The 27,496-nt window shown below is 48.9% G+C and overlaps 1 protein-coding gene across 1 annotated transcript in view; it reads right to left on the bottom strand.

The window, feature by feature from the left end:
* The window catches only part of DNAAF8 (dynein axonemal assembly factor 8), a 209,555-nt gene that overhangs the window by 60,260 nt on the left and 121,799 nt on the right, over positions 1-27,496 (bottom strand). The window contains exons 17-19 of the mRNA XM_059716730.1: positions 26,298-26,395; positions 20,136-20,290; positions 18,133-18,280 (exon numbers count right to left, since the gene is read on the bottom strand). Coding sequence (XP_059572713.1) covers positions 18,133-18,280; positions 20,136-20,290; positions 26,298-26,395 — 401 coding nt within the window. The remainder of the gene's footprint in view (positions 1-18,132; positions 18,281-20,135; positions 20,291-26,297; positions 26,396-27,496) is intronic.

Below are 27,496 nucleotides of genomic sequence, written 5' to 3'. Positions count from 1 at the left end.
GGGTCATAGTGAGTTCACCCAAGAGATATACAAAATTCATTGCCATAATCAATTTCACCAGGATGGCAAGCCACAACCATTTATAGCAGAATTAAGTAGCTGCTGAAAGTCAGACTTAGCCATTACTTTTCTTAGAAAGACCTTTGCTTTGAGGTCAATATTCTAACTGTCTCAATCAACACCTAATCCATGCTATAAAAGAAATATCTTCTGGAGTAAGAGATTGAGCCTCTGTGCTCTGTTTCAGCCCTGTTTGCATTTGGGGTGGCAGTTTATTCCTTTCTTGTCATCTGTTTTTCAACTGCCTACGTGACATTTTTTACATTTACATGCAACTAGAAATTCTATTCCTGGGTGAGTAGCCCTGCACATGTACAGTGAGCCTGAGCAATAGGCTACACACTGGCCATGTACATGCCTAGCTATGTAGTTGGCCAAAATGCATGACTAGTATATGTGAGGGGGACCATTTTGTTTTCTGTCTGCAGCAGAGGTACTAACCTAGGAAGTCAAAAGACCAGGTTGTAGCCACTCCCCCCAACCCAAAGGAGGTTTCAACCTGGGTTTCTCACTTCCCATGACACTACTGTCTGCAGCAGAGGTACTAACCTAGGAAGTCAAAAGACCACGTTGTAGCCACTGCCCCCAACCCAAAGGAGGTTTCAACCTGGGTTTCTCACTTCCCAGAACACTACTGTAACCACAGCACCACTAGTCAGTTAGCAGTTTCTACACTGGACAGCTCAGCAAAATCTTATTCAGCCATAGACTATACAGGCAGGCAGTGCTGGCGGGAGCAGCTGGGGGAGCAGCCGGAGGAGCCGCAGCTTGAGCCAGCAGCCCCGGGAGAAGCTGCAGCTCATCCGACTGCTCCCTGCTGGGGCAAGGCAGGTAGTGCTGGCAGCCCCAAGAGAAGCTGCAGGGGCTGAGGGGAATGATCGGGAGCTAAGGGAATGATTGGGGGCTGGGGGAATGAACAGGGGCTTCTCCCCAGCTCCCAGTTCAATCCCCCAGCTCCCTGATCATTCCCCCCAGCTTTCATGGCTTCTCATCTAGCTGCGCCCCTAGCTGCTCCTGCTGGCACTGCCTAGCGCCTGCCCATACAGTCTATGACTGAATCTCTGAATCTCTCCAAATCTCTGTGAATCGATTCAGAGGCCTCTGATTCAATTCAGAGAGATTAATGGGTCTTCCGATTCGATTTGGATTTGAAGATTCAGCTGCCGAATTTGGCTGAATCTCCTCCGAATTGAATCGGCTATGGAAGCTTTGCACAGCTCTAATAGATATAGTAAAATAAGCAGATGGAAGAAGATATAGTAAAGACATAGAAGATAGAATTTTATTAGTAGATGTTAAGAGTTATGAGTCCAAAAAGATGACAAAATCAGTAGGGAAATACAGATCACCTGACCGAGGGACTAACATAAGAGGGATGGGGGTGAGGAGGAGAAAGCAACTAGGTTACAGAAAATACAATGTTATCCCCCCACCCACACACACACACTTTCTAGCACAGCAAACATTATGAAGCATGCTGAAAAGACAGGTGCCAGGTCTTCTGGCAGGGAAGTGAGAGGGGGCAGAGGGAGAGCTGTAAGTTCCCACCCATACCAAACTTAGATGCACCATCTTCCCTAGCAGGCATGAGGTTTCTGTAGCTAGTGGCAGCACGGAGGTGGGAGCAGTGTCTGCACCTGCCCCACCTCCACTAACACCAGCGGTAATAACCCCCAGCACCACCAGCATGACAAACACCAGCATGACAGTCTTCTCCACTCCAATTTTGGTTCTCAGCATGAGCCTCCCAGTGCCAGAGGAGGAGCTGCATCTGGAACCAGGGGAGCTCAGTGCCATAGCCAGGGAAATTCTGGGGAAGGAGGGGGAATCGGAGTTTCTGCTCCACACCCGTCAACGTTCCCCTAGAGCCAGGTCTCCTTCTCTGGAAGGCACTGCAGAGGAGGTTGTGGGGGCAGGTGGCTCAGTTTCCCCTGTTGTTGTGCCTCTGTCTGTTGAGGAGGGGGATAAAGCAGGATCCCCATCTGCAACCCAGAAGTGAGGGAGTAGTGTAGTGTGGGATCATTTTGAGGTGGCAGATGATCCCAAGTATGCTACCTGCCTGCACTGCCGATGCAGGACCAGCCAGAGCAAGGACAAGAAACACTTCAGAACCATGGGGATGCTGATGCATATCAGGAGGCACCACCCCCTTGCCTTTGCTCCTCTTCATCCTGGCACCAGTGGGAGCATGCCCAAAGGGAAGTCCCCCTCTCGCTCCAAAGCCCTTGTCCCCCAGAAGCAGAAGCAGGCCACCCTGGAGTGGTGGGGAAAGGCAGAGAGAAAGGGGGGGTGCGTTCCCAAGGCGAGCAAGGTTACCCAGAGAATTGGGGAGATGCTTGCTCTGGATGGCCAGCCCTTCTCCTTAGTTGAGTGGCCAGGGTTCAAGCAGCTCATGGACCCATCATACCACATGCCCTCATGTACCACCTTCAGCACGACAGTGGTACTCTCCCTGTATGAGGCATGCAGGGAGTACTTGAGGGAGGAACTGCACAAGGCAGGTCCACAGGTGGCCTTATACTTCACCTTGGACATCTGGAACAGCCGGGGTAGCTCACTGGGCAGGGTGAGCTCACCCGTGGGTTCATGGTCACTGACAATGGGGCCAATATGGTCAAGGTGGTTCATGATGCCAACTTTGTTGGCATTTGCTGTTTGGCACACAAGTTCCACCTCATAGTTAGGGATGCCTTGGAGAGGGACAGGGTTCCCGGTGATGACCATCACTACCATGACCAGCCAGCTCATTTCAAAATGCAGGAAGGTGGTGGGCTACTTCCACTGGAGCATCAAGGGGGGCAAGATGCTCTGGGACAAACAGGCAGAGCTGAGCATCCCACAGCACAAAATCATGCAGGATGTGGAGACTCAGTGGAATGCCACATACCTGATATTCGAAAGGCTGGTCAAGCAACAGAAGGCCATCCACGAGATGGCCTTGCTCAGGGAGATTGGGATCAGCGGCCACCTTAACAAAACATAGTGGGATACCATCTCCCAGATCTTGGTGGTCCTCAAGCTATTCCTTGAGGCCACTGAGAGCCTCAGTGCTAGCGATGCCCTCCCTAGCCAGGTGATCTCCATAGTAAGAGAGCTTCAGAACCATATGGAGAAGTTCCAGGTGACTGATGTTCTTGGCTGGGGCAAACCGCTGTCATGAGAGGTGCAAGAACTGGTGAAGCGAATGAAGGAGGGCATCAAGAAATGGTTGGATCCATTGCAGTCCAAACCACTTTTCACAGACGAGCCTATGAACTTCACTTCATCAACCTCCTGGATACAAAACCTCATGGACTCAATATAGACACTGGATTTATGACACACTATAACTGCAGTTGGGTGCAGTAGGAGGGAGAGGAGGCTGACTGGGCACACATGTGGGCTCTCAGCACACGTGTGGCCCCTGCAACATACCTGAGGCGGTGGAGGCTGAGAAGCAACAGTGGGGGCAGCAGAAGCTGATCCCTCGAAGGTAAGTGAGGCAGAAGCCGACACAGCTGCAGAGCTTCCCCTCTGGATCCCTCTTTGCTGAGTCGTGCTCCCGAGCTGCACGCAAACAGAGCACGCAAACAGAGCATGCTCTGCAAGGGTGCGCCGGCATTTGCGCAGGCGTTCGCGCAGGCAGAAGCAGGCAGGGCAGCAAGGGAGTCTTCCTCAGGAGGGAGGAGACTCCATCAACAAGGAGAGAGGTAAGGACTATCTGCGAGCCATGGAGAGGACTCGCAGTGCTGTCAGGGGCCCTGCCCCTGTGGTGCCGCCCTTCTGGGGCTCCTCTGAGGCTGCCACCCAGACGGAGCCCTTGGGGGGCCTGGTGACCACCTGCCCTCCAAGCTGTGGGGGTGGCTGGGTGGGATCCCCAGGGGTGGGACTTAGGTCTGGTGACTCCCCCCCCTGCCCCTCTTGTGAGCGTCTTCAGGCTGTGGAGGGGCAGGTGGCAGAGCTCCAGGCCAAGGTGAGCATGCTGCAGGGGATCTGGGTGGTGGAGGATGAAATTGATCTGTATTTCTGTTCTCTGCAGGGACAGGAATCCACCGGAGAGACCCTGCATGCACAGCACCCAACTAATCGGTGGCAGCAGGTTCCTGTCAAGGCCAGGGAAGTGCATACAACTGCTGTGCCTGCTCCCCAGACACCCCTCAGGAACAGGTATGTGGCCCTGGCCCCCCTGGAGGAGGAGGCTTCACCTCTCCCCTAAGGGCAGATGTATCTTTTCCTCTAGTTGTCTGATCTCATATGGCGGGCTTGAAACTAGCTTCGCCGGGGGAAGGGGCCGCTTCAAGTGGAGAGGATGCTTCACCAGCATGCAGGGTGACAAGAGGAAGGGCAGCCCAGGTAAGCATTAACGTCCGGGGAGCAGGGGGCCACAACTGTCCTGGGATTGGGAGGGAGGCACACGCACCCTAAGGAGGCCTCAGGTGCCTCTACACTAATGCTCGTAGTGTGGGGGGTAAGCAGGAGGAACTATGCCTCCTGATTGTGAGTAAGAACCCAGACTTAGTAGGGCTCACAGAAACCTGGTGGGACCCTACCTACAACTGGGCGGTGGGCAATCGGGTATACACCCTATATAGAAGAGACAGGGCAGAGAGGAAAAGTTGGGGGGTTGCGCTCTATGTCAAAGAGCACCTCACATCATCAAGGATCAGCTTTGGGTTAGAGGAGGGTCAGGCAGAGACACTATGGGACAAACTACAAGGGGGCGTGGTGAAAGGGACCTTACGGTGGGTGTCTACTACAGACCACCCAACCAGGGGGAAGAGCTAGACCAGAACTTCTCCAGTCAGCTTATGGAGGCGGTTAGGTCAAGGGATGTTATTGTCATGGGTGACCTAAACTACCCAGACATTTGCTGGGAGGAGCAGACAGCCAGGTCTGACACCTTGCGTAGGTTCCTGGCTGTATCACAGGACCTTCACCTTATCCAGGAAGTACACAGCCCCACTAGGGGTAACGCCTTGCTGGACCTGGTCCTGGCCATGGGGGATGACCTGGTAAGGGGACTGCAGGTCCTTGATCACCTGGGCAATAGTGATCATCACCTGCTGGATTTCACTATCCAACGCAGGGCGTCGAGGGCTCACAACAAGGCTAAAGCCCTTTACTTCAGAAGGGCCAACTTCAATGAGCTTAGGAGACTAGTGGGGGAGGCACTAAGGGCCCAGAAGGTAGAGGAGATGGTAGTCCACGAGGGATGGTCATACCTTAAGGGGGCGATCCTCCAGGTCCAAAGGATAACAGTCCCTGAAAGAAGCAAGGGGGGTAAAAGTGCTCAGAAACCCCCTTGGCTCAGCAAGAGCATTCAGGAATGCCTGAGGACTAAAAGGGTGGCGTACAGCCATTGGAAGGGAGGAGCTATCACCAAAGAGGAGTACTTCTCCTCGGCCCGGGAGTGTAGGAGGGCCATTAGGAACACCCAGGCAGAGATGGAACTCAGGTTAGTGTCCAGGATTAAGGACAACAAAAAGTCCTTTTTCAAGTACATTGGGAGCAAGAAGAGGGCACCAGGCAATGTAGGGCTCCTGCAAGACTCAAACGGTAATCTTGTGGCTATGCCAGACAAGAAAGCTCATATTTTTAGCAGTTTCTTTGCCTCTGTTTTCTTGAACAGGGACCGGGATATCCCACCTACCAGAGGTTGGGACAATCTTGGGGATAGCTCTATCAGGCCTTCAGTCAGCACAGATGTAGTTAGGGATCTTCTGGAAGGGCCAGACATTTTTAAATCTGCAGGTCTAGATGCCCTCCACCCAAGGGTGTTGAGGGTGCTGGCAGGGGTCATCGCGGGGCCCTTGGCCCGGCTCTATGAGCATTCGTGGTCATCTGGCCAGGTGCCGGGAGATTGGAAACTGGCTAATGCGGTCCCAATTTTCAAGACGGGAAGGAAGGAGGACCCAAGTAACTATAGGCCTGTAAGCCTCACCTCAGTGCTCGGGAAGATCTTGGAGAGAATCATCAAGGAGCACATCTGTGGGGGGGCCAGCAGGGGAGATCATGCTCAGGGGCAATCAGCACAGGTTCACCAAAGGCAGGTCCTGCCTGACCAACCTGATTGCCTTTTATGACCAAGAAACTAAATCCTTGGATGATGGTGTCGCCATGGACGTAGTGTTTCTAGACTTTAAGAAGGCCTTTGACACTGTCTCTCACCCCATCCTCATCAATAAATTAAGCGACTGTGGCACTGATGCCTGCACAGTTGGATGGGTAAAAAATTGGCTGATGGGGCGCACCCAGAGAGTAGTGGTGGACAGGTTGTACTCAACCTGGTGAGATGTGAGCCGTGGGGTACCCCAGGGCTCGGTCCTGGGGCCAACATTGTTTAACATCTTCATCAGCGACTTGGACGAGGGGATGGAAAGCACGCTGTCCAAATTTGCTGATGACACTAAGATGTGGGGCGAGGTGGACACACTTGAAGGGAGAGAAAGGCTGCAACTAGATTTAGAAAGACTACAAAGTGGACAGACGAGAATAGGATGGGGTTCAACGTAGACAAATGCAGGGTGCTGCACCTTGGGAGAAGGAATCCACAGCATACATACAGGCTGGGGAGTTCCCTTTTTGAAAGCACAGAGGTGGAAAGGGATCTTGGAGTCATTATTGACTCCAAGATGAACATGAGCCGCCAATGCCAGACCGCAGCCAGCAAGGCCAGCCATACCTTATTATGCATCCAAAGGTGCATCTCAAGCCGGTCCAGAGAGGTGATACTCCCCCTGTATGTGACTTTGGTCAGGCCGCAGTTAGAGTACTGAGTCCAGTACTGGGCGCCGCACTTCAAAAGGGATGTGGCCAGCCTGGAGAGGGTTCAGAGGAGGGCCACCCGCTTGGTGAGAGGGCAGAAGGACAGGCCCTACGAGGAAAGACTGAAGGACCTGAACCTGTTCAGCCTCAGCAAGTGGAGGCTGAGGGGAGACCTAGTGGCTGCCTACAAGCTTATCAGGGGGGATCAACAGCAAATAGAGTTCTTTTCTCCCCAGCACCACCTGGGGTGACAAGGAACAATGGTAAGAAGCTGATGGAGAATAGGTTTAGGTTAGAGATCAGAAGGCAATATTTTACAGTTAGGGTGGCTGAAATCTGGACCCAGCTTCCCAGGGAGGTGGTCCTCGCCCCTACTTTGGGCATATTCAAGAGGAGGTTGGACGATCACCTGTCTGGGGTCTTGTGAACCCAGCATTCATTCCTGCCTGTGGCAGGGGGTCAGGCTAGATGATCTGTTCAGGTCCCTCCTGACCCTAGCTACTATGAAACTATGAAACTGCCTGACATCTGACTCTTCAGGTACTTCTCCACTTTTACCTGGCTGCTACATACCCATTTTCCCCGCTCTCCCCACTCCCAGTCTGTCCCTCACCCCCTGACACCTCAATTTACATTTTCACTGACTGGCTTTCTTGCTTGCATTGAATGCCAGCCTCTGGCTTCTTCACTATTCATTCCATTCAGGAAGAGCACACACACCAACTAGCTGCTTTCTCAGCCTGACAAAGGGTTTTTAAACCAGAAAGCTTGCTAAGATATATTTCTCCAACTATTCAGCTGGTCTAATAAAAGATATCAGAGGTACCCTCAACTGGTCTGTGATGGGACCAGGACCCAAAGGGGGGTCAAAGGGCCAGGGACCCACCGTGTGGAATGCCCTGAGCAAGAGGCTCAGGATTCCGACTGGTCTGAAGGTGGGGCCAGGGCCTAAGGGGAAGCCAAAGGTCCCAGAGAGGGGACCACAGCTGGGGGTGGGTGAAGGATGCAATCTGCGAGGCATGGGCCACAGTGTTAGGGAAGGTATGGAGCTGCAGAATGGATGTTACAGGCTACCATCCCTGCTGGTTTCATCCCGCTGTGCCTTAACACACACACAGTCATACAAGTATCACGAGTTTTGCTTTAAACAGTTTGAGGTGCAGTTTCACAGAAACCCCTGCACCTATCTCCTTGAAACCTGGCAGGCTTCATGGCCTCAGAAGGGGCTACCATCCCTGCAATTTTCATCCAAATCAGGCATGAAATTACAAAGTTATAGGCATTTTAGTGATTCCCCATTATAGCCTATGGCTGAATCTCCAAAACAGCATCAAAACTCCAAAACAGATTTGGCCAAATTGAAACAGAACAGTGGATGCTGCAGTTCAAGCGGGATGTGGACAACCTGGAGAGGGTCCAAAGAAGAGCCACTTGCCTGATTAGAGGCCTGAGTGGAAGGCCCTACGAGGAAAGGCTAAGGGACTTTAACCTCTTCAGCCTCTCCAAATGAAGGCTGAGAGGGAACCTTGTGGCGGCATACAAATTCATAAGGGGAAAGCAACATGAAGCAGGCGACGATCTGTTCACCAGGGTACCCCCTGGAACAATAAGGAACAATGGCCATAAGCTACTGCAGAGAAGGTTTAGGCTGGACATTAGGAAAAAGTTCTTCACGGTCAGGGTTGCCAGGATCTGGAATGGTCTCCCAAGGGAGGTGGTGCTCATCCCATCCTTCGGGGTCTTCAAGAAGAGACTGGACAGGCACCTGGCTGGGTTCACATGACCCCAGGGTTGGTGATTCTTTTCTTGCCTGCCAGGGGCAGGGGGTCAGACTAGATGGTCCACTGAGGTCCCTTCTGACTCTATGAACAACAAAGGGATTGCGGGGGGTTCTGGGGTATTCCTTAACAACACTAGGATGTTTCTTGGTATTTCATGCTTGTCACAAATTATGTGAAAGGCAGGAATTTCTGTGGGTGATATTTTTAAGTGGACCAATTGTATGGTTGGTACAGAAATAGGCAACCTTTTGGGTATCACAATACCCTTCCTCAGGCCTCAAAATTACCAAAACACAATTTAGTGTTTTCTAATACTGAAATCAAACAGATTTGACAAGATTAGCAGTTTCTACACTGGACGGCTCAGCATTAAGCTGTCACTACTGGTCAGTCTTAAAGCACTGAAGGGTAGCATAGAAGAGCCATTGGCAAGGTTATTCTGAGGATGAAAAAGACCCTTTGTTACTGTGAGTGGCAACCTTTTACCTTTCCAAAAACTTTCCTTGGGAAAGTTTCTGCATTAGTATTTCAACATAAATCTAAACACTGCAAATATTGTCAGTGACCTTCTCAACGAGAACTATTTGCTAGAGTTCCCTTAGAAAGAACAAAAAGCACACTTCTATAATGAGTTACTTTCCTAAGGAATTTAGGCAGTAGACAATAGAATGCTGTAATTACTCTGCCACAATTAATCAGTCCCATCTGAGCATGTTTTCAGAGAGTTTGTGTGATACTCACTGGCAAAAAGGAAATGAATTTGTTGAATTGTCATATCAATTTGAACCTCTAAATAGTCTCTCCCAATGTCATGCTTATGATTTACGGTTTTCCATTTTCAAGTATTGTATAGTGCACTATAAAAAAGAAAGGCACTAGTATGTGACAGAATAGTCATTCTCAAACTGGGGCAGTTACTGATGGGACATGGTACATCATCCAATACCCAAATAATGTATATATGCACAATGGAGCAATTCTGCAGCAAGAACAGTACTTTGAGCGAGGGCTGGGCAGCAAGTCAATGGTGACTAAAGGGCCAATGAAGAATGGGAGACATTATGGCCCAAACACAGGACTGTACAAGAAGGGGCAGGTTTTATACCCAGACTTGTTCTGTGGTTTGTACCAGTTCATTACCCTTCCACCACTCCCATGCCTCAGTTTTTACATGTGTAAAATAGGCATAATAAAGTATTCTATCTCACTGGGCTGTTCTGAGGTTTAATTCAATAAAAGTTAAATCGTATTTCATTTTACATCCCTAAATGGCCACTTAACTACAGTATGGACACTTGCACACAATGGGGGATTCAGTTTTGCCCTGTGCCATGTATCACTTGAAACTGGTCCATTACATCTTGTATGTAATATAAAACTGCCTATGAAATCTTGTATGACAGCACTGGGAGAGCTCCAGCCCTCTGACAGCAGAGCCTTAAACAAGAATCTAGGGTGCCTAACCTTGAAGTCTACATGTAGTTCACTGAGCCACACATCCTATAGGTTGTCTCCCTCTCTTGGCTGCTCTGCGGGTCAACTTCTAGGGAAAGGTTGAAGACGTATTTGGGTAATGGCTAGTTTGTGGCCTGGTGGTTAGGACACATTACTGAGAAGCAGGACAGACAGGTTCAAACCTGTTCTGCATGAAGGGGCCCAGAACCTGAATCTCCAACTCTCTGGCCAAGAGCCCTAACCACTAGGTTGTTGGGCTAAAACAAAGGTAGCCAACCTGAGGCATATGTGCCACAAGTGGCACAGGCACACTCTGTGTGTGACACGCATCAAATCAGGGATATGACAAGCAGCACAGTGTCAGATAGTGCAGGAAGCAGACAGCAGATCAGCAGATGGGGTAGGGAGCACAGTGTAGGAAACACAGTAGCAGTTTGGGCAGAAGAAGGGGAAGGGAGTGGCACTCGGGGAAGGTCTGGAGCTAATTTGTGGCATGCCTGTCAAAAAGGTTAGCCCCCACTGGTCTAGAAAGTAGGAAGGTCTTCCTTCTGCACTGTTGGTTTCTTTGTAACTAGAGTTTCAGGACCTACACAGCCTTACATGCAGGGCCGGATAAACCCTTTAGTGGGCTCTAGGCAAATAAACTCATGGGCCCTGGGCCAGTTGAGACCCCCTTCCCCACCCTAGTGCTGCCGCCCATGGGGAGCTGGGCTTGGAGCTGCTGCTAGGAAGCAGCTGATGTCACACCAGTGGAGGGGAGGGGAGGGGAAGGGAAGGGAAGGGAGGTGGATAGGGCCACTAACGCTGCTGCCGTGGAGGGAAGGGCTGGGGCCCCCTGCAGCTCAGGGCCCTAGGCATGTGCCTAGTTTGCCTGTGCATTAATCTGGCCCTACTTATATACACATCTGGGTGTCTGTATTCCACACACAACTGCCCTGTTGGAGCACAGCACTACTGAGCACACTCAATCTGCCTACATGGGCAAGGCTGAATCACAAACTGTGGGTAGGTGCTGAAACCTACAATCACACAGCTGAGTCTGTCATTTAGGTTCATAAATAGGGTTACCATATGTCTGGGTTTTCCCGGACATGTCCTCTTTTTGGGTCTTCCCATCTCCATCCGGGCAGTTTTTTGAAATTTGAACAAACGTCTGGGATTTTCACCGCTCTGCTGGGGGGAGTAAGGGGAGAGCAATTGGGGAGAGTAGCATGCAGACTGGCAAGGGGGTGGGAGCAGCTTCAGCAGCTGGATGCAGATAAGTGTATGGGGAGCAGGGGGGGGGGGCAGGGGTGCAGGTATATGTGTGTGTCTATGTGGCAGGGGTGTGTGAGGCTGGGTGGGTGCCTGGCAGTTGGGGCTGGGCAGGGGGGAGATGCCTGCTCCTCCTGCAGGGGAAGGGGATGGGGGACGGGGCAGGGAGAGGAGGGGGGGCTTTGATGGCCTTGGGAAATTCTGTGGCCAGGCCAGCAGCACAGGGGACGGTGCTCGTGGTTGCAGGGGCAGAGCAGCCAGGAGATGCTACCTGGGGGGACCATGGCCAGGCCACCTAGTGCAGTGCAGGAGTCCCAGCCTAGGCTTGGGGGTGCTACATGCCTCCCCTCCTCCTCCCTCCCACTTGTGCTGGGGCTGGATTTGCTCTGTTGCCACCCACACAAATCAGAGCCACTGCGCTCCAGCTCAGTCAGGAGAGGGGCAGCTGGGGCACCTTCTGGCAGGGCTAGGGAGAGCAGAGGGCTGCTGGTCAGGCGTGAGGGGCACTGGCAGGGCTGGGGAGCTGTGGCTTAGGAGTGAGGGCATGGGCAGAGGGGCTTGTGGGTTGGGAGTGTGGGGCACTGGGAGTGCCAGGGGGCTGTAGGTTGGGAGTAAGGGGCACTAACAGGGATGGGGGGCTGCAGGTCAGGAATGAGGGGCAACAGCATGGCCTGAGGGGGCAGGGAACTGCAGGTGAAGAGTGAGAAGCATTGGCAGGGTCAGAGGTCTGTGGGTCAGGAGTGAGGGGCAGCAGCAGGGATAGGGGGCTGCAGATTGGGACTGAGGGTCACCATCATAGCCCGGGGGGGCAAGAGACTGTGGGTCAGAAGTGATGGGCACCGGCAGGGCCAGGGGTCTGTGGGTAGGGAGTGAGGGGCAGCAGCAGGGATAGGGGGCTGCAGGTTGGGAGTGAGGAGCACTGGCAGTGCCAGAGGGCTGTGGGTTGGGAGTGAGGTGTCCCCCTAACAGGTGTCCTCTTTTTTGGAGCTGGAAATATATTAAACCTACTCATAAAGCAAAACAGGACTGAGCCCTAACTGTTTGTAAAGCACTTTGAAAGCCTTAGCCAGACAAGGACAGAAAAGGGCAAAGGGTTACATTAGGGGTAGGCAACATTTTTGGTCAGAGTGCCATAACCACCCCTGACCCACTCCTCAACTTGGTGTGTCAGGGGCAGACCATGGGGGAGCTGTGAGGGGCCTAGCCCTTGTTGCTGGTGGCAGCTACATGCTTACCTCTGGGCAGACAGTGGGCAGGGGCTGGGGTTGCACTGCCCCGGCCCCTTCCTCATCCTGCACCCCGAGGCACACATGCAGTTGCTGCCAGCTCAGAGCTGGTAACCCGGCTCCAGAGCCTGGTGCAGCTGCTTCCAGCCTCCCACCTGCAGCCAGCCCAGGCTCTGGGCAGCTGCTGCCAGCCATGGAGCCCGGGCTGCTCACAGCAGGGCTTGCAGCCTGGGCTACACAGCTGGCGGCAGCTGCCCAGAGTCCAGGCTGGCTATGGTATGCTGAGCAAAATGGCTTCACATGCCAGGCTCTGACATGCATGCTAAGGGTTCCTGACCCCTGGGTTACATTATATCTGGTGTCATGTGGAAACCTAATGACCTGGATTTCCAAATTCCTGCCTTCAAATAGAGACCAGAATAAAAATAGAGACAAGCAAAAACAACCCTGTTTACTGTACAAATAATGAATCCCAACATCAAAAAATAAAGCATCAGCTCTTCCACTGGTGTAAACCAGCATGGCTGCACTGGAGACAATGGAGTGATGCTGATTTACATTAGCTGAGTATCTAACCTATAGAATTGCTTGCTGCTGCATATACACATGAAGCAAGACCCATATGTTAAGAGCCAAGATTTTTTAATGTGCCTACAGTTAAGCTCCAAAGTCCTGATTTAGGCACATACATACGTGCTCTAATTTTCTGGATTCTAGGAATGCAGCAGCTCCCATTGCTCCAATGTAGTTGCTGCTCAGGGACAGATTTTTAAAGGATGTTAAGCACCTAGAGATACAGATAGATAATGAATAGTATTTTCAAAAGCATCTAAGATAGGGGTTAGGAAAATAACTTGCTTACGTTGCTTTTATAAATCCTGCTAGGAACCTTCGTGTACCTTTCGGTGCTCAGCATTTTTGGCTTTGAGTGCTCAACATTTTTGCCAAGGATTCTCTCCTGTCCGCTGATATGGGACACAAGTCCTTTCTGTTTCTTTCCTCATCCAAGTGCATGTCTCCACCTCTTCTCTTCTCTACAGATTCTTATACTGTAGTCATCACTCAATAAAGCACTTCTCATGAGAGCACTAAGCAATGCGAGTGACATCAGTCTCATTTATTTCTTCATCCTCTCCCCTGGGGGAGAACTGTGGGAGAGGAAATGTTTGTTTTGCTTCTCATCAGGGTAAAGTAACCTGCACTGAGCTCTGTACTGCTGTTGCTAGACTGTTTCCAGTACCTGAGGTAGCTCATTTGTAGCTTGCTAGTAGACGTATACAACACTGCAGTTTGTAATGTGGACATATTTTAAGTGTATGAGGAAGTGGAAAGCTACAGAGATGAGTTTTGCACTTAGTAATGAACAAAGTGAGATCTGTTGGTTGAATGTCTTCAAGAACAAGATCCATTCTCTAGATTTAGATGAAGTGCAAGTTTTAGCTCCTATACTCAGAAGCCTGTCCTTATTTCTCCACAGATAAGAAAGAGAGAAAGAACCTGTGGGATGTCATGGTTGTGGAAGGAGAGGTCTCTCTTGAACAGTTAAGACCAATCACTTGGATTGCTCTTTATGTCAGGATAAAGTCCATGAATTGTACTTCATGTATCAGAGAAAAGATTTGGAGTGATATACTCACATAAATCTGAGTTGCTAAGAAGATTGTCTATTGTATTTTGCACCACTTGGAGATTTTATAGGTCACATAGCTTCATGACTTCACAAAGGCTTCCCAGTAAGACAAAGAACATAAAGTACCAATTATGAAAGCACAACTCTGAAATGGATTATGGGGTCATAGTGGATAAATAACTTAATATGAACATTGTCATGTTGTGATGCCATTCTGGGATGGAAAAAGAAAGGAGCAGTGAGTGGGACTGAGAGATAATTTTCCAGACTGATACTACAATACTAAGCACAGTATTGGTGTCTGTGTTTTAAAAAGGGCACTGAGAAGTAGGAGAGGCTGCAGAAAATAGCCACAAATATTATTTTGGAGGCTTCAATGATTGTTTTACAATGAGAATTACAATAATTACAATTACAATAAGGAACTCACTCGATCTAGCTTATCAAAAAATTGGCAGTGACTCAATTACAATAAACAAGTTCCTTCAAGGAGAGAAAATTCTAGGTACTAGACAGTTCTTTAACCTAGTAGAGAAAGATAAGGAACCAACAGCTAGAAGTAAAGGCAGACAAATTCAAGCCAGAAACAAGTACAAATGACAACCTAGGTTAATTATTCTGCAACACAGTACCAAGTGGTGGTAGCTGATTCGTACATGTACATAGAGATGTGTGTCACTTAGTGAAGGCTAAAGTCAGGTTCTACCATTATGAAAAGTTTTTCATAGCAAAAGGAAAAACTGGATGTGTATGAGGTATATTGTTCACTTGCACACCTTAAGCCTTTGACCAGAAATAACTGCCCTGTTTGAGCTGGCCCCACCTCTTCTCATGGCCCAACATCAAGGGGATAAAAAGCGATACTCACTTCCTGCTCCTCAAATTCCTCTCAGAGTCCTAAATAGTGCCTGACTGTCAAAGAAGGGAAGGAGGGCAGGATGTTAATGTAGACAATATAGCTCAAAGAACTCCAACTGATGTTAAATAACTGCTTTTTCTTAAGTAATTGCCCACATCTGCACTCAAACTAGTGGAAGACAAGATTTTTTGGGTAAATCTGATATATTTTATTAGACCAACTAAAATAGTTGGAAAAAGTATTCTTTGCAAGCTTTTGGGTACAAACACCCTTCTTCGGGCAGAGGGTTATGCTCTCCTGCAGTTAGTTTATGCTCTCCTGGATGGGATGGAAGCCATCACATGATGGCATGTGAAGGAATATGGCATGTGAGGAAGACTTCCATCCCATCCAGGAGAGCACAAAACAACTGCAGGTGCTCCCTCTGCCTGAAAAAAGGGTTTCTGTACTTGAAAGCTTGCAAAGAAGATTTTTTCCAATTATTTTAGTTGGTCTAATAAAAGATATCACATTTACCCAAAGAACCTTGTCTGCCTATGCCCTTAGATCAACATGGCTACAATCAACACCCTTCAAACTAGTGGGTGACTCCAAAGCAGTGCCCACATGTACCTGGAGGTAGATCTCATTTTCTAATGCAAACAGCAATTGGCTGGGGTGGATCCAGAGAAGGTGCAGTAGTGCAACTGGACCTCTGTTGGGCTTTCTTGTATATGAGCTCTTGGCACAGGGTCTGCATGGAGTCCTTGCTGCTATGTGGCTTCAGAGCCCAGAGGGTGAACATTGCCACCACCACTTGTTCCCTCCATTCCCCTGCTGCTGAATTCAGCAGGGAGAGTGAGAGAAGGGAAGGACAGCATTCATCCCCTGGGCTCCAGAGCTGTGAAAACAGGGGATCTGGTCAGACCTTGCCCCAGTCATCTAGTGAGGTCAGGGCTCGCAAGAGTCTGCACTGATCAGGCAATGAGCTCAGAGCTCAAGGCACAGCACAGCCAAAGTGTGGGAGGGCTGCAACCCCCTTGTCCCATTCCTGGATTCACTACTTGTAATTGGAGAATCACCCTGCTGAATATGGCAAGTGAACAATTCCCTTAGAGGACCTGAGTGCTCTTGGTTGCTGAGGATTATACCTCCTGCCTACAAAATCCATTTTTTTAGAGCCTTTGCTTGTCATAATTTAAGATAGGCCCCTGTCTTTTTGTTAACTGCTACCACTACCACCCCCAGAGAGGAAGGAACAGGATAAGAGTATAAAACTCATACTTACTGGGAGAGATCATATATATCCCCCACTTTTTTGTCGGGGGTGGAGGGGAGGGAGGGGACAGAGAGGATGTGGCAGGAAGCCAATGTGCATGAGCTAATTCATGCAGGCTCCAAATATTCTCATTAAAGGGAAGGGCCATTCTCACAGGCCCTGACTGTTGAAGAATTTCCAATAAATTGCGAAACAGCTCCAGAATGTCCTCCAGGAAAATGTGCAGGGCTGTTGCCATTTCTTGAAAGCTGCCAGGGTCCTCTGGTGACAGGACATGCACAGTCATGGAGGAAGAAAAGGATGCCAGAGCAACAACAGACTCAGATATTGGACAACCCAAATGTGCTAGGGAACTCATGTGATTTCAGATAATGGTGCTCATGAGGAGGTAACTGAAGAGCATGAGGGGGTGTTCTCTTTAATGCCCCATACCTTTGTGTGGGAGTTGAAAAATTGTAGGATCAATTGGGCAGGTATTTAAGAAAAACCCTTTGGGGCCAGAAGACTGATCCTGGAAATGAAGTCAGGAGCTCTTGGATCTTTTCCTTGGAGGTTGATCCAAATGGAAAGAGGGACCTAGTACTGGTTAATAGCCAGACTTGGACTTGATGCTGAAGTTTAGACTTGCTGAGGAAACTACCATCAGTACTTGAGGAACCTGTATCAGTAAGGTGGTAAAGGTGGTACCAGCAAGGGAATGGAAAAGGTGGCTGAGTTTTTCAACAGTTCAGATGGGCCTACAAACCTTGGTTCCAGAGAAGCAGCTATGCTGGATGACAGCACATTCAACAAAAAGGCGATGATGAAAGTTGAGTAGGAAGAACCAATATGCCAGGGAGATATAGATGTTGCATGCCAGGCTAATCCTCAGCACTTTTTAGATTTCAGTTTCCACCAGGTGACCAACAGGTACAAAGCCACAGGTGACAGAAGCTTGGTACAATGGTCTGGTTCCTTGTGAGCTCCTGTGGGATCCAGACTGGGTCATGAGGTTTCCATCTCTGCCACAGCCACCAGTGGAGAGGAAGGTAGGCCTTAACCACTGGAATTGGTCTTGTGGAACCTGGGTCCAAAGATACAGTCATGGACTTCCCCAGGATTAATAATTTCAATCTATCTTCTTTCTCCCTTTGGGTCTGTATCTTAAAAAAAGTAGCAGATGGAACATTTATTGTGTACATATTCCTTGCTACAGCAGAAGAGGCACTGAGAGTGTCCATCAGATGCCAACATAACCTTATTTCAAAAGGAACAGTTGTTGAACCCCAACAAATGAGATGTAGACATGGCAAAAGCCCAGTCATTCTCAAACAACCAAAAGAAAGAAAAAAATGCTGAGGATTGAAGATAATGAATCAAGATGGTGGCTGCCCATGGCATCAACAATGGAGCACTGGCAAAAGAGTGGGGTTAAGGAGAACCAAGACACCTCCTCAGCCTAAAGGTTAAGCAGCCATTCCTTTCCCATGGGAGGGTCAAAGGGAAGCAAAAATAGATAAAGAAAAAACATAAGCCAAACAAAGGCAATAGTTGAAGTGATTGGGTACAATCATCAATAAGAAAATACAAGGGCTGCAAAGTCTGGGCAGTGAGATCTATTTCAGCCAAGTGGCTGAGAGGAACTGAAAAGCAAGAAGCATGCAACACCCTTTATCACTTCAACATGAAGCCACAAGGAATGTAGGTACCAAGGTGCACTCTCCAGGTATAGCTAAAGTAAAATTCTCCAGGCAAAGGCTCAGGGCATGAGACACAATCATTCGTCTGAATGCATATGTGGACAGTTACTCAAAGAATAATACAGAATGATGCATGCACAAATACTAACCATTTTCTCTGAGGGACCTGAGAAATAATGGCTTTACCTTTTATTAATGCAGGAACATGATAGCCAACATTCTCCTTTCTCAGCAGCAAAATCAGACAGTGCAAACGTGGTTCAGGTGGAAATTCTTCTCTTGAGGAACTCCTATCAGCTGGACTTGAAGTCTTTTTAGGGCAAAATACAGCCATCTAAAATTACAAAGTCAGTATTCTCAAACTGAAGTGCCTCCAGATAAATGCACAGATTAATATTTAATCTTCTCAATACAGATGGACTGGTTTTCAGAGGTGCTGAAGTGCTGGGAGCAGCTAGTGATCCTCATCTCTGAAAAGCGGACTTTTTGTGCTCCATTGTAGATTTAGGAACCTACGCTCAGCATAGATTTGGACATTTGGGCTATAGCTTTCAGTTTGTAAGGAGTTGTATTTATTCTATAAAGTGTTATTCAGAGGGAGACCTGAAGAAAATCAAGTAGAAAAAAGGGTCCTTGTGCAGCATTTTCTTGGTGAAACAGAAAATACAACATTCTGGAAATTCATGTCCTACCTTGGGCACACATGCCAATTCTTACTACAGGATGTCTCTGTTAGCAAACAAAAGTCTCACTTGCTTTTCTGGGCATTTTGTTGGAGTAAGGTGTGTAGAATTAAGATAATGCTTGCATATCTTTGTTTTGATCAAAAAAATTCTGTACTAATAACTGTCACAATGTCAACTGGATTTTAATTCAGATACAACCAATGTAATGGTATAAGCAGCATCAGAATAAAGGCTGGCTGGAACTCTTCTAGGAACGTCCTGACCATAAATATGAATACAAACTTGTAGGAAATGTTTGTATGCATTTGTGAGGAACTGAAATGCTATGTAGTCACGTATGGCCACCCCTCTGGTCATGAGGAATTCTCTCATGATGACACTGTAATTGATTAGAAACCATATTTATTTTCACAAAATTATGGCTTGATCCTACTCCCACTGAAATCAATTGCAAAATTCACATTTGACTTCACTGGGAGCAGGACATTCTTTGCTGGCAGGGACAGAAAGGGGTGGACACAATGGGGGTTAATGGGATTTTCAAGCACAAGGAAAAATCATCTCTGAGAGCAACCACTAACACTGTTCATAAAAAAGGCATGTAGGGGAACCTGAGACCTGGCTGGCTAGTGAAGAGGTAATGAGTTTCCTTGAGAATAGTTACTGGAGGGGTGTCAGCTCACACATTCTTGGGGTGAGAAAACAATAGCACAGAGTTCACCCAAGAATACTGAATGTTACCACTGCAGCTTCAGTCTGAAGCACACTTATCATTGTAGAAAACAGTTTCCCATTAGCAAGCACATGGTATTCATTGTCCCATTCGGTTTTGGATGGAATAATAACATGATGCAGTGCACAAATCCCAGTGTTCTCCCATCCTTTTCTATGAGCACATGTTATGCTGAGAACTTTAGCCTCAGTGTTAAAGCTTGCCATCTCTGTGACTGCAGCAGAAGTGTAACTGAAATAATCAGTTTAAAATAAGGCAAGGCCAATGAATTAGAATATATGTACTCTTTTCAGAAGTCTCACTTTAACCTGGGACTGAATTCTAAACTGGGTTTGTCAATACAGCCATTCCAAATTAGGAATCAGCTGTTGAAAAAGTTGTCTCTCCAAGATGAAACGTCATATTGGTAACATGAAGCCTTAAGGGTTGTGATTTTTAAAACGCTGTCCTCTGGGATGAAAAAGTGATGGCTTTGGGATATTTGCATAATGACCCTGTTTTACCAGGTAGCAGCATCATGATGCAAGGCAAATGCTGTTATTTGACATCGCAACAATCGCATTGTATCAGCCCCAAATAAATATATATTAGCGTGCTTTGGCTATGCTGAAAGCCCAGTCTTCAGGGGTTGGAACAGCCGTATCTTAAAATCAGGCTCAAATTCTTCACAAAAATCAGGATTGTAGGTTTTAGCTGGAGAACTACTGGAAATGCTCAATTTACATATTTAGTATCTGAAAAGAATTGTCCTGATAATCTTTGTTCCATACCTGACTTGTTGTCATGCTAAGCACAGTGGCTTGTTTAAGTGAAAGCCACAGCCGCCTGATTCCCTGCAGAATAAACCCTCTCTGAGTACAAGTTGAAATCGCATCAGCGTATGCATGAGGAGGAATAGCAGGTGAGACCACCAAAATGACATCTCCTAGATCAAAACAAAGGTGAGAAGGGCATCAAGTTATTTTAACAGAGTCTATGCTACCTTTGTAGGTGCCAGCACAACTTGAATACCACCCTAAGGCGTATACAGACGAGCATGGATGTGTAATGCAGCGCTGCAGACCTGTCACACATGCTGGTGTTCTCTGCACTGCAAATTTACAGTATGCGTGTGGGGGAGGGGTTGACCCCAGGAGATCACGGGGCACTCCCCGGGGACAAGTAACAGTGGCACACATCGTGCCGCTGCTGTTTATCCCTGGGGAAACATACGTTCCCACTGGTGGGGATGCTCCCCTAGAGAGTAATGCTATATTTCATGGTCAGTGTTGATTCTGATCTGCCCCAAACTTACCTACTCACAAAATCATCATTTTATTTTCTTTTAAAAAGAAACACTTATTCTATAAAGTTTGGCTGAAGTCCAGCTCAATTTCTGTGAGGTCTTTTGTTTGATTTAAGGCTCAATCCACGAGGTTAAAGAGTGAATCTGTGGTTCATCTCACACTTGACCAGGAGCGAGCAAAATATGACCTATGGGCTGCATCCAGCCTGTGGAGGTGCTTTGTCTGGCCCATGGCGGGTCCCTCAGTCCCTCCTGACCCAGGCACCGTCCTGCCGTGGTGCGTCCTGTCGCCCCCTGGGTACACAGTGTGGCTGGGGTGGCTTTGCAGCTGGACTGCCTTTCTAGGCAGTCCAGGCAGCGGCAGAGGCAGCTCTTTCCTGCTGCTGCCGCCACTAGCCCCAGCCCTGCTGTACTGGTGGAGACTGACATGCAGCCCTGCCCTGCCCCACACCTGCTATGGACTGGGTTGCTCACACTAAAGAGCTGCAGCAACAGCAGTGCTGACAAGGTAGAAGTGTGCTTGGTGAGGGGGAAAAGCGGCCCCTGCCCCTCACCACTACCTGGCACTTCCTGCAGCAGCTGTGTAGAGCCTGTGCTGGGCTGCCTTGCTGCCCCACTGCTGACACCACTGCCTCTAGGCTACCCAGGAGGGCAGCGCAGAGGAGCCTCAGGGCAACCCAGTGTGGGCTCCACACGGCTGCTGCTGGAAGCGCCAAGCAGCGGTGAGGGGGAGAAGCTGCTTTTACCCTGTGCTGAGCACACTTCTGCCCCACCAGCACTGCTGTTGCTGCAGCTGTTCAGTGTGAGCAGGTGAGTCTGCAGCAGGCACAGGGCAGGTTGAGACTGCATGCGGGTCTCTACCAATACTGTGGGGCTGGGGCCAGTGACTGGTACTGCCTAGAAAGGCAGTCCAGTGTGGAGCTGCCCCAGTCCCACTGCGTGCTCAGGGGCCATCAGGACACCATGGGTGGCCAGTGCAGAGCAGGCACGGGGGCCAGGTGAGGGCTGCATTGGCCATCTGGCTGATCCACTCCCGCAGGGGGAGTCTGGAGCGGGCAGGGGCGTGCTCAGGCTGCGCGCTTTTGGCAATGGCGGGGAGGCACCACAGAGTGCGTGGGCTCTGGGCTGTTGCGGGGCAGGGGCAAATGCTGACTGGCTCAGGGGGTGTGTGCAGGGGGCTCCCATGCCCACTCCACCATACCTACAAACCCTCCCCCCCTCAAACCCCACACCTACACCCTCCCTCACACACAATCATGTACCACACAAACACCACACCCACCCACACCCCTCCCCACACACACCTGCGGGCCTCTGGGGGGAGCCCCAGTCACTGCTACCGGCAGACACCCCACCACACACATGCACCCACAGCTCCCTACACACACCCACACACACTCCACAAGCCTCCCATACACACCTACCCAGATCCACACAAACCCATACAGCTCCCCACAAACCCCAAGGGGCAGGACTTCTGGTCCCAAGATGGTGACCGGGGGGCAGGACACCTGTCAAAGGGCGGGGCTACCCTTGCGGTCCATGACAACTCACCAAAACTTATTAAGTGGGCCTCCACTTAATAATTGCCCCGCTATATACAGTAATTATAGTTTTGCCATTGAGCCTAGCAGTCCTCTCTACTATGGTCAGAGACAGTAAATCCTTCTGCTCTCTCCAAAGGAGTAGTAGTGGATTTGGGATTGTATGAATGGAGCATGTCTGATATATCTAACTTCCAGGTTGAAAGGCAACTCCAGAGAAAGGAAATGAGAAGTGTTAGAGCTTTGTAGGGCCATGGGTAGGAGAAGAGAAAAATGCCCTTGCACTGAAAGGAAGAGATTAAATTGTCAAAGAAAAAAAGAGCTAAGAGAATTGATGAGACCAAAAGCAAGAGTGAGGGAGAGAATGGAAGTGGGAAATGGAAAAGAAAAAGGGAAAATTACAATACAAAATAAAGCCCACACTCACTGATGGTTGGGGGGGAGTGGCTCTGTCAGTTTGGGGGTGGAGTCCATGAGAGTTGGCTGCCGCTGATGGAATGAATCAAATTTTGCCAATTTCATCATTTTTTTATGGCCACTACTGAATCGTGGCATGTGGACTGCTGAAGTGCACCCTTCTATGTTCCATCTATGCTTGTTGGACTCAAGAAGTTGAACCCCAACTTTGTTATTGAAATGAGTTGATGCATTGTGATTCCTGGAAAAGAAGCTGAAGACCTTATCTGGGAGAAGGCAGCATGTACTAGGGAGAGGAACCATTATGGTTCTTCCCTGAAGTTTCTGGTAGCCTCCCTGCGAGACAGTTAGACTCCTGTACAGTCTGCAATACGAGTGCACTTCTGGTCCCAATTACAGTAATCACAGCTTTATTGAAGCAACGCTGACGTACTTGTTAATTTCAGTCACCAATATGTTCCAAATTAGGCTGTTATTTTTTCTTTAAAAATAGGGGTGGGCCCGATATGTGTCTGTACCATTTATATGCCTGGAATTTGACACCTCATATATAATAGGCCCAGCATGAGATTTAAACTGGTTTTGAGCTTGCAAAACCAAATCCTTACTGAAACTTGCAAAGCCCTAAGAATTGTGTTTCCTATCTCAAGCTTCTAGGTTAATTTTTCTTTCTCTCTCATTTCAGAACAGTCTTACATTGTTGGTAAGGAAACAGGAAAGTCCAGGGGACAGGCAAGAGGATGGCAAAGTCATGTGGTTCAAAGTTATTGGTACAAATCTGGTAAAGGCTAGTAGTGAGCCAGCTGAAAATTACCATCTGATGGCTGCTCAGTGGCTAAAACTAAATGAGTTGCATGGGTCTTGGTTGACTTTTGGGGGACAGATGTCTATATCTCAAAGTCTAGAACCACAAGTGATTTAAATGAATCTTGTTGGGAGTTTCAGAAAAGAGATCAGGAAATAGAGATGAAAGTACTTTCTCATCCTATGACCTGATCTGTCTGTAGTCAGGGTATATTTTCAGGGTACTCTAAAAGAACTCTGTAAACAGCTGATGTGCTGTATAGGATGTCTACTCAGTCCACCCTCCTGGCCAGTTAGGGAGATCAAGTTGTTTAATGATTGATTACAGAAAAGACCTGGAAGTCCAAAAGCCTAAGAGTGTAGTGCAGGGGCGGGCAATTGTTTTGGCAGTAGGGCCACTTACTGAGTTTTGGTAAGCTGTCAAGGGCTGCAAGGGTAGCCCCGCCCCTTGGCAGGTACCTTACCCCCCTGGTTGCCATCTTGGGCCTGGAAGTCCCGCCTGCAACCCCTGACCTTTGCCACCAGAAGTCTCTCCCCTTGCCCCCAGAAGTACTCCTTTTGGGAAAGGGGTTTGTCATCTTGGAACCAGAAAAAACCCCAAATTATATACAAAAAATAAAATGTCAACAATAAATTATTTTCATTTTATTTTTAAAAGATATTTTTATTCTGATTTGTGTGTGTTTGAATTGTGTATACAGAGATGATTGCAGCTGGTCAGCACCCGCCCAGCAACAGCCCTGGAGCCCATGCACCTCCCTGCCACTGTTAAAAGCATGCAGCCCCAGCACGCCCTGTGCCTGCTCCAGACTCACCCCGGCAGGAGTAGATCAGCCAGACTGTGCACACAGCCTTCACCCGGCCCCTGCGCCTTTTCCCCACTGCCCACCTGTGGTGTGCCCTGCTCCCCCCGGGCCATGCAGTGGGGGCTGGGGTGGCTCTGTGCTGGACTGCCTATCTAGGCAGCCCAGGTGGCAGCAGCTGATAGCCCCAGCCCTGTGGTACTGGTGGGGACCTGCATGCAGCCCCAATCCACCACGCGCCTCCTGCAGACTCACGTGCTCATGCTGAACAGCTGCAGCAACACCAACAGTGGTGAGATAGAAGCGTACTTGGCATGGGGGAGAAGCAGCCCCTCCCCCTCACTGCTGCCCAGTGCTTTCTGCAACAGCTGTGCAGAGCCAGTGCTGGGCTGCCCTGTGGCTCCTCTGTGCTGTCCCACTGGGCAGCTTGGAGGCAGTGGTGACAGGAGTGGAGCCACAGGGCAGCCCAGCATAGGTTCCGCACAGCTACTGCAGGAAGTGCCAGGCAGTGGGGAGGGGGAGGGTCAGCTCTTTCCCCATGCTGACCATATTTCTGCCCTGCTGGTGCTGCTGTTGCTGCAGCTGTTCAGTGTGAGTAGGCAAGTCTGCAACAGGCACGGGGTGGGTCGGGGCTGCAAGCAGGTCCTTACTGGTACTGTGGGGCTGGGGACAGTGGCAGCAGTGGCAGGAAGGAGCTGCTGTTGCCTGGGCTGCCTAGAAAGGCAGTCCAGCTGCAGAGCCACCCCAGCCCTGCTGTGCGCCCAGGCGGTGGTAGGACGTGCCACAGTGGGATGGTACCTGGGCTAGGCAGGACTGAGGGACCCGCCGTTGGCCAGATAAAGCCCCTCCATGGGCCAAATCCAGCCTGCAGCTTGTATTTTGCCCACCTCTGGTATAAACCCTCCTCAGGAGTAAAGAGTTTTTCAGCATACAGGCTTTTGTTTTCCTACTTCATAACTTGTTGCCACATCACTCTGCCGTGGAGCACAGGGTCAACTGTTAAGCAGGATTGAAGAAACTGGGAGCCTCGTCTGTAAGTTAAAAGGGCACTTTGGGAAGGGAGAGGAGCCATGCAGAAGTCACTTAATACTAGCTGCTCCCTGTGCTTCCTTCCAAAAGGTCAGTAGGCCTAAGTTCTGCTACTAGAGAGTGGGTGGGGCGCTAGAGCAGCCCTCCTTTCCCTTCCATAATGCTGAGCTGAGGGGGGTGTGGCCAGGCCCCAACAAGATGCTCTGATTAGAGAGGGGTTCCACCCCCCCCACCCCGCCTTGGTAATAGAGCATTTATCAGCTCTGTTAGCAGTACGTAACACTCCATCAGAAAACAAAGCCTCTCTCATTAGTTCAAGCTCTTCTTAAACACCTTTTTCCAAGGAAGGGAGGGCTGCTCTAGTGCTCCACCCACTCTCGTCCATAGGCAAAGAAATAAGCTGGCAAGGCTGCTCATGGCTTCTCCCCTGTGCCTGCTCTCAAGCATGCTGGAGATAAAGTACTCCTCCAAGCGTCTTCACAGGTATACTTGTTTGGAGGGTACTACAGGCACAGGTGAGCAGGGAATTTTTGCTGTTGTCCTAGCTGGGATATGTTGCCACTGTAATATAGAGAAGCCCAGAGAAGTCAGGATCATTTAAACCTACAACCTATGTGATGTAATTCTATCCCTCCTCTGAAGAGGACTGGTAGCTGATAAAGTCAGGTAGACACAGAGCTCCAAGCTACTGTTAGCCCTCTACAGAACTGTTTTATCACCGTAATAAAGGTTTTTCTATTTTAAGTACCATCAAGCATGGTCTAGGAGGTCTGTAGGATCCAGAATTCTAATAGTTTTTCACAGAGGGAGGGCAGATTTAGTCACAATACTTCAATGCTGCTTCATATTGAATAAAATGAGCTTTCTCTTTCATTGCAAGCAATTGACTCTCAGCTCTTTTCTCCCTGGCCTGGACATAGTGAGGAGGAGTACAATAGCAGAGAAACCCATGGACACAAGGGACAGGAGTAAGATAAAAACAACACCTCTGCCAGATTGAAGGACCCTGGACCACATGTGCAACCACAAAGTTTGCTCTCTATAGATTACCTTTGGTGGTCGAGACAAGTGTTGTTGGAGCACTGGACAGCGCCTTGCCCTGCAGATCATCCCGTTCTTCTGTTCTGCATGATGAAGGGCTCTGAGGCCTAAGGAAAAAATCAACAGTAGTATTGAAAACTGTTATAAGCAGATGCAGGAAGTGACTCTGAATTTCTCGAAAGCCCCCCAAAAACAGAGGCTGCTTCTGTGAAAGTGCTTTATGGGGTAGTGCCATTTCAATCCCTTATCCATGGCATCAGTGTGTGGGTCATGGTGGTTTTGTTCAAAGGCTGAATGTCTTTTTATAGTATTCCTTTTGGGGCTCCCTCTGGTCAATTAAAAGTGTCTAATGCAATGTAGTAAATTTGACAAGAAAATTTAGGAACTAACAAACATATTGGGCTATATCTTAAGTATTCTTCCCATTTGGTGAGATTTCAAATCTGCTGTTCATATTAAAAATGTTTGATCAGATCAGACTTGGGCACAAATGGTTTCAAAGTGATTATAAATGGGGTCTGGCAGCAATGAGCAAAGGCACTGAAATATCAATATTCCTTCATTCTGAAAAGAACAAATTATAGCGGATGAGTACAAGTTGTGGTCTTCAAGGCCAAGGGACTGACAACAATGCAAACTGCAATCTGTGAATCAGCTGGACAAGTCTGTTAAGAACAGACTGCTAAAGCACACCTGCCTGCTCTCCTTTGCTTGAGTAGTCTGGAATACACATTGCCTGCTCTCTGGGACAAGGAGTCATTGGTGTTTTTCCTCTGCAAAATGAAGTGACTGTGTGATGATCTGAGCTTTGAGACATGGATTATATTTCAGCCAGCAAAGCACTGGAGCAAAATGTCAGAGTCAGGGAAAGACAGGTGCTTATCCACAGTGTTGCTCCCCTTTTACTTTGGCCATGCTCACTAAGGCTAGGAACAGACATTGCATTTATCTCTGCATAAGTTGTGCCTGTGTTTGTTCTAGAACAAAAATGGGATTGGTGTGTACACACATCACACTTCTAACCAGGTTTTAGTGAGCACCTGAATACAGTGCCACTTTTTTGCTATTGATTCAATGATGCAATCCCAGAATAACTGTACAGTCACACTTTGTAAGAACCTGGGATAAATGGTTATTACCTCTTATCCAGGAAGATTTTTTAGAATTTATCCCAGGACAATGGATGAGGCACCTGTAAAACTGCACTT

Source organism: Alligator mississippiensis, chromosome 13 (genome assembly GCF_030867095.1).
Source record: "Alligator mississippiensis isolate rAllMis1 chromosome 13, rAllMis1, whole genome shotgun sequence".
NCBI classification, from domain to species: Eukaryota; Metazoa; Chordata; order Crocodylia; family Alligatoridae; genus Alligator; species Alligator mississippiensis.
This window is presented reverse-complemented; position numbering and strand designations above follow the sequence as displayed.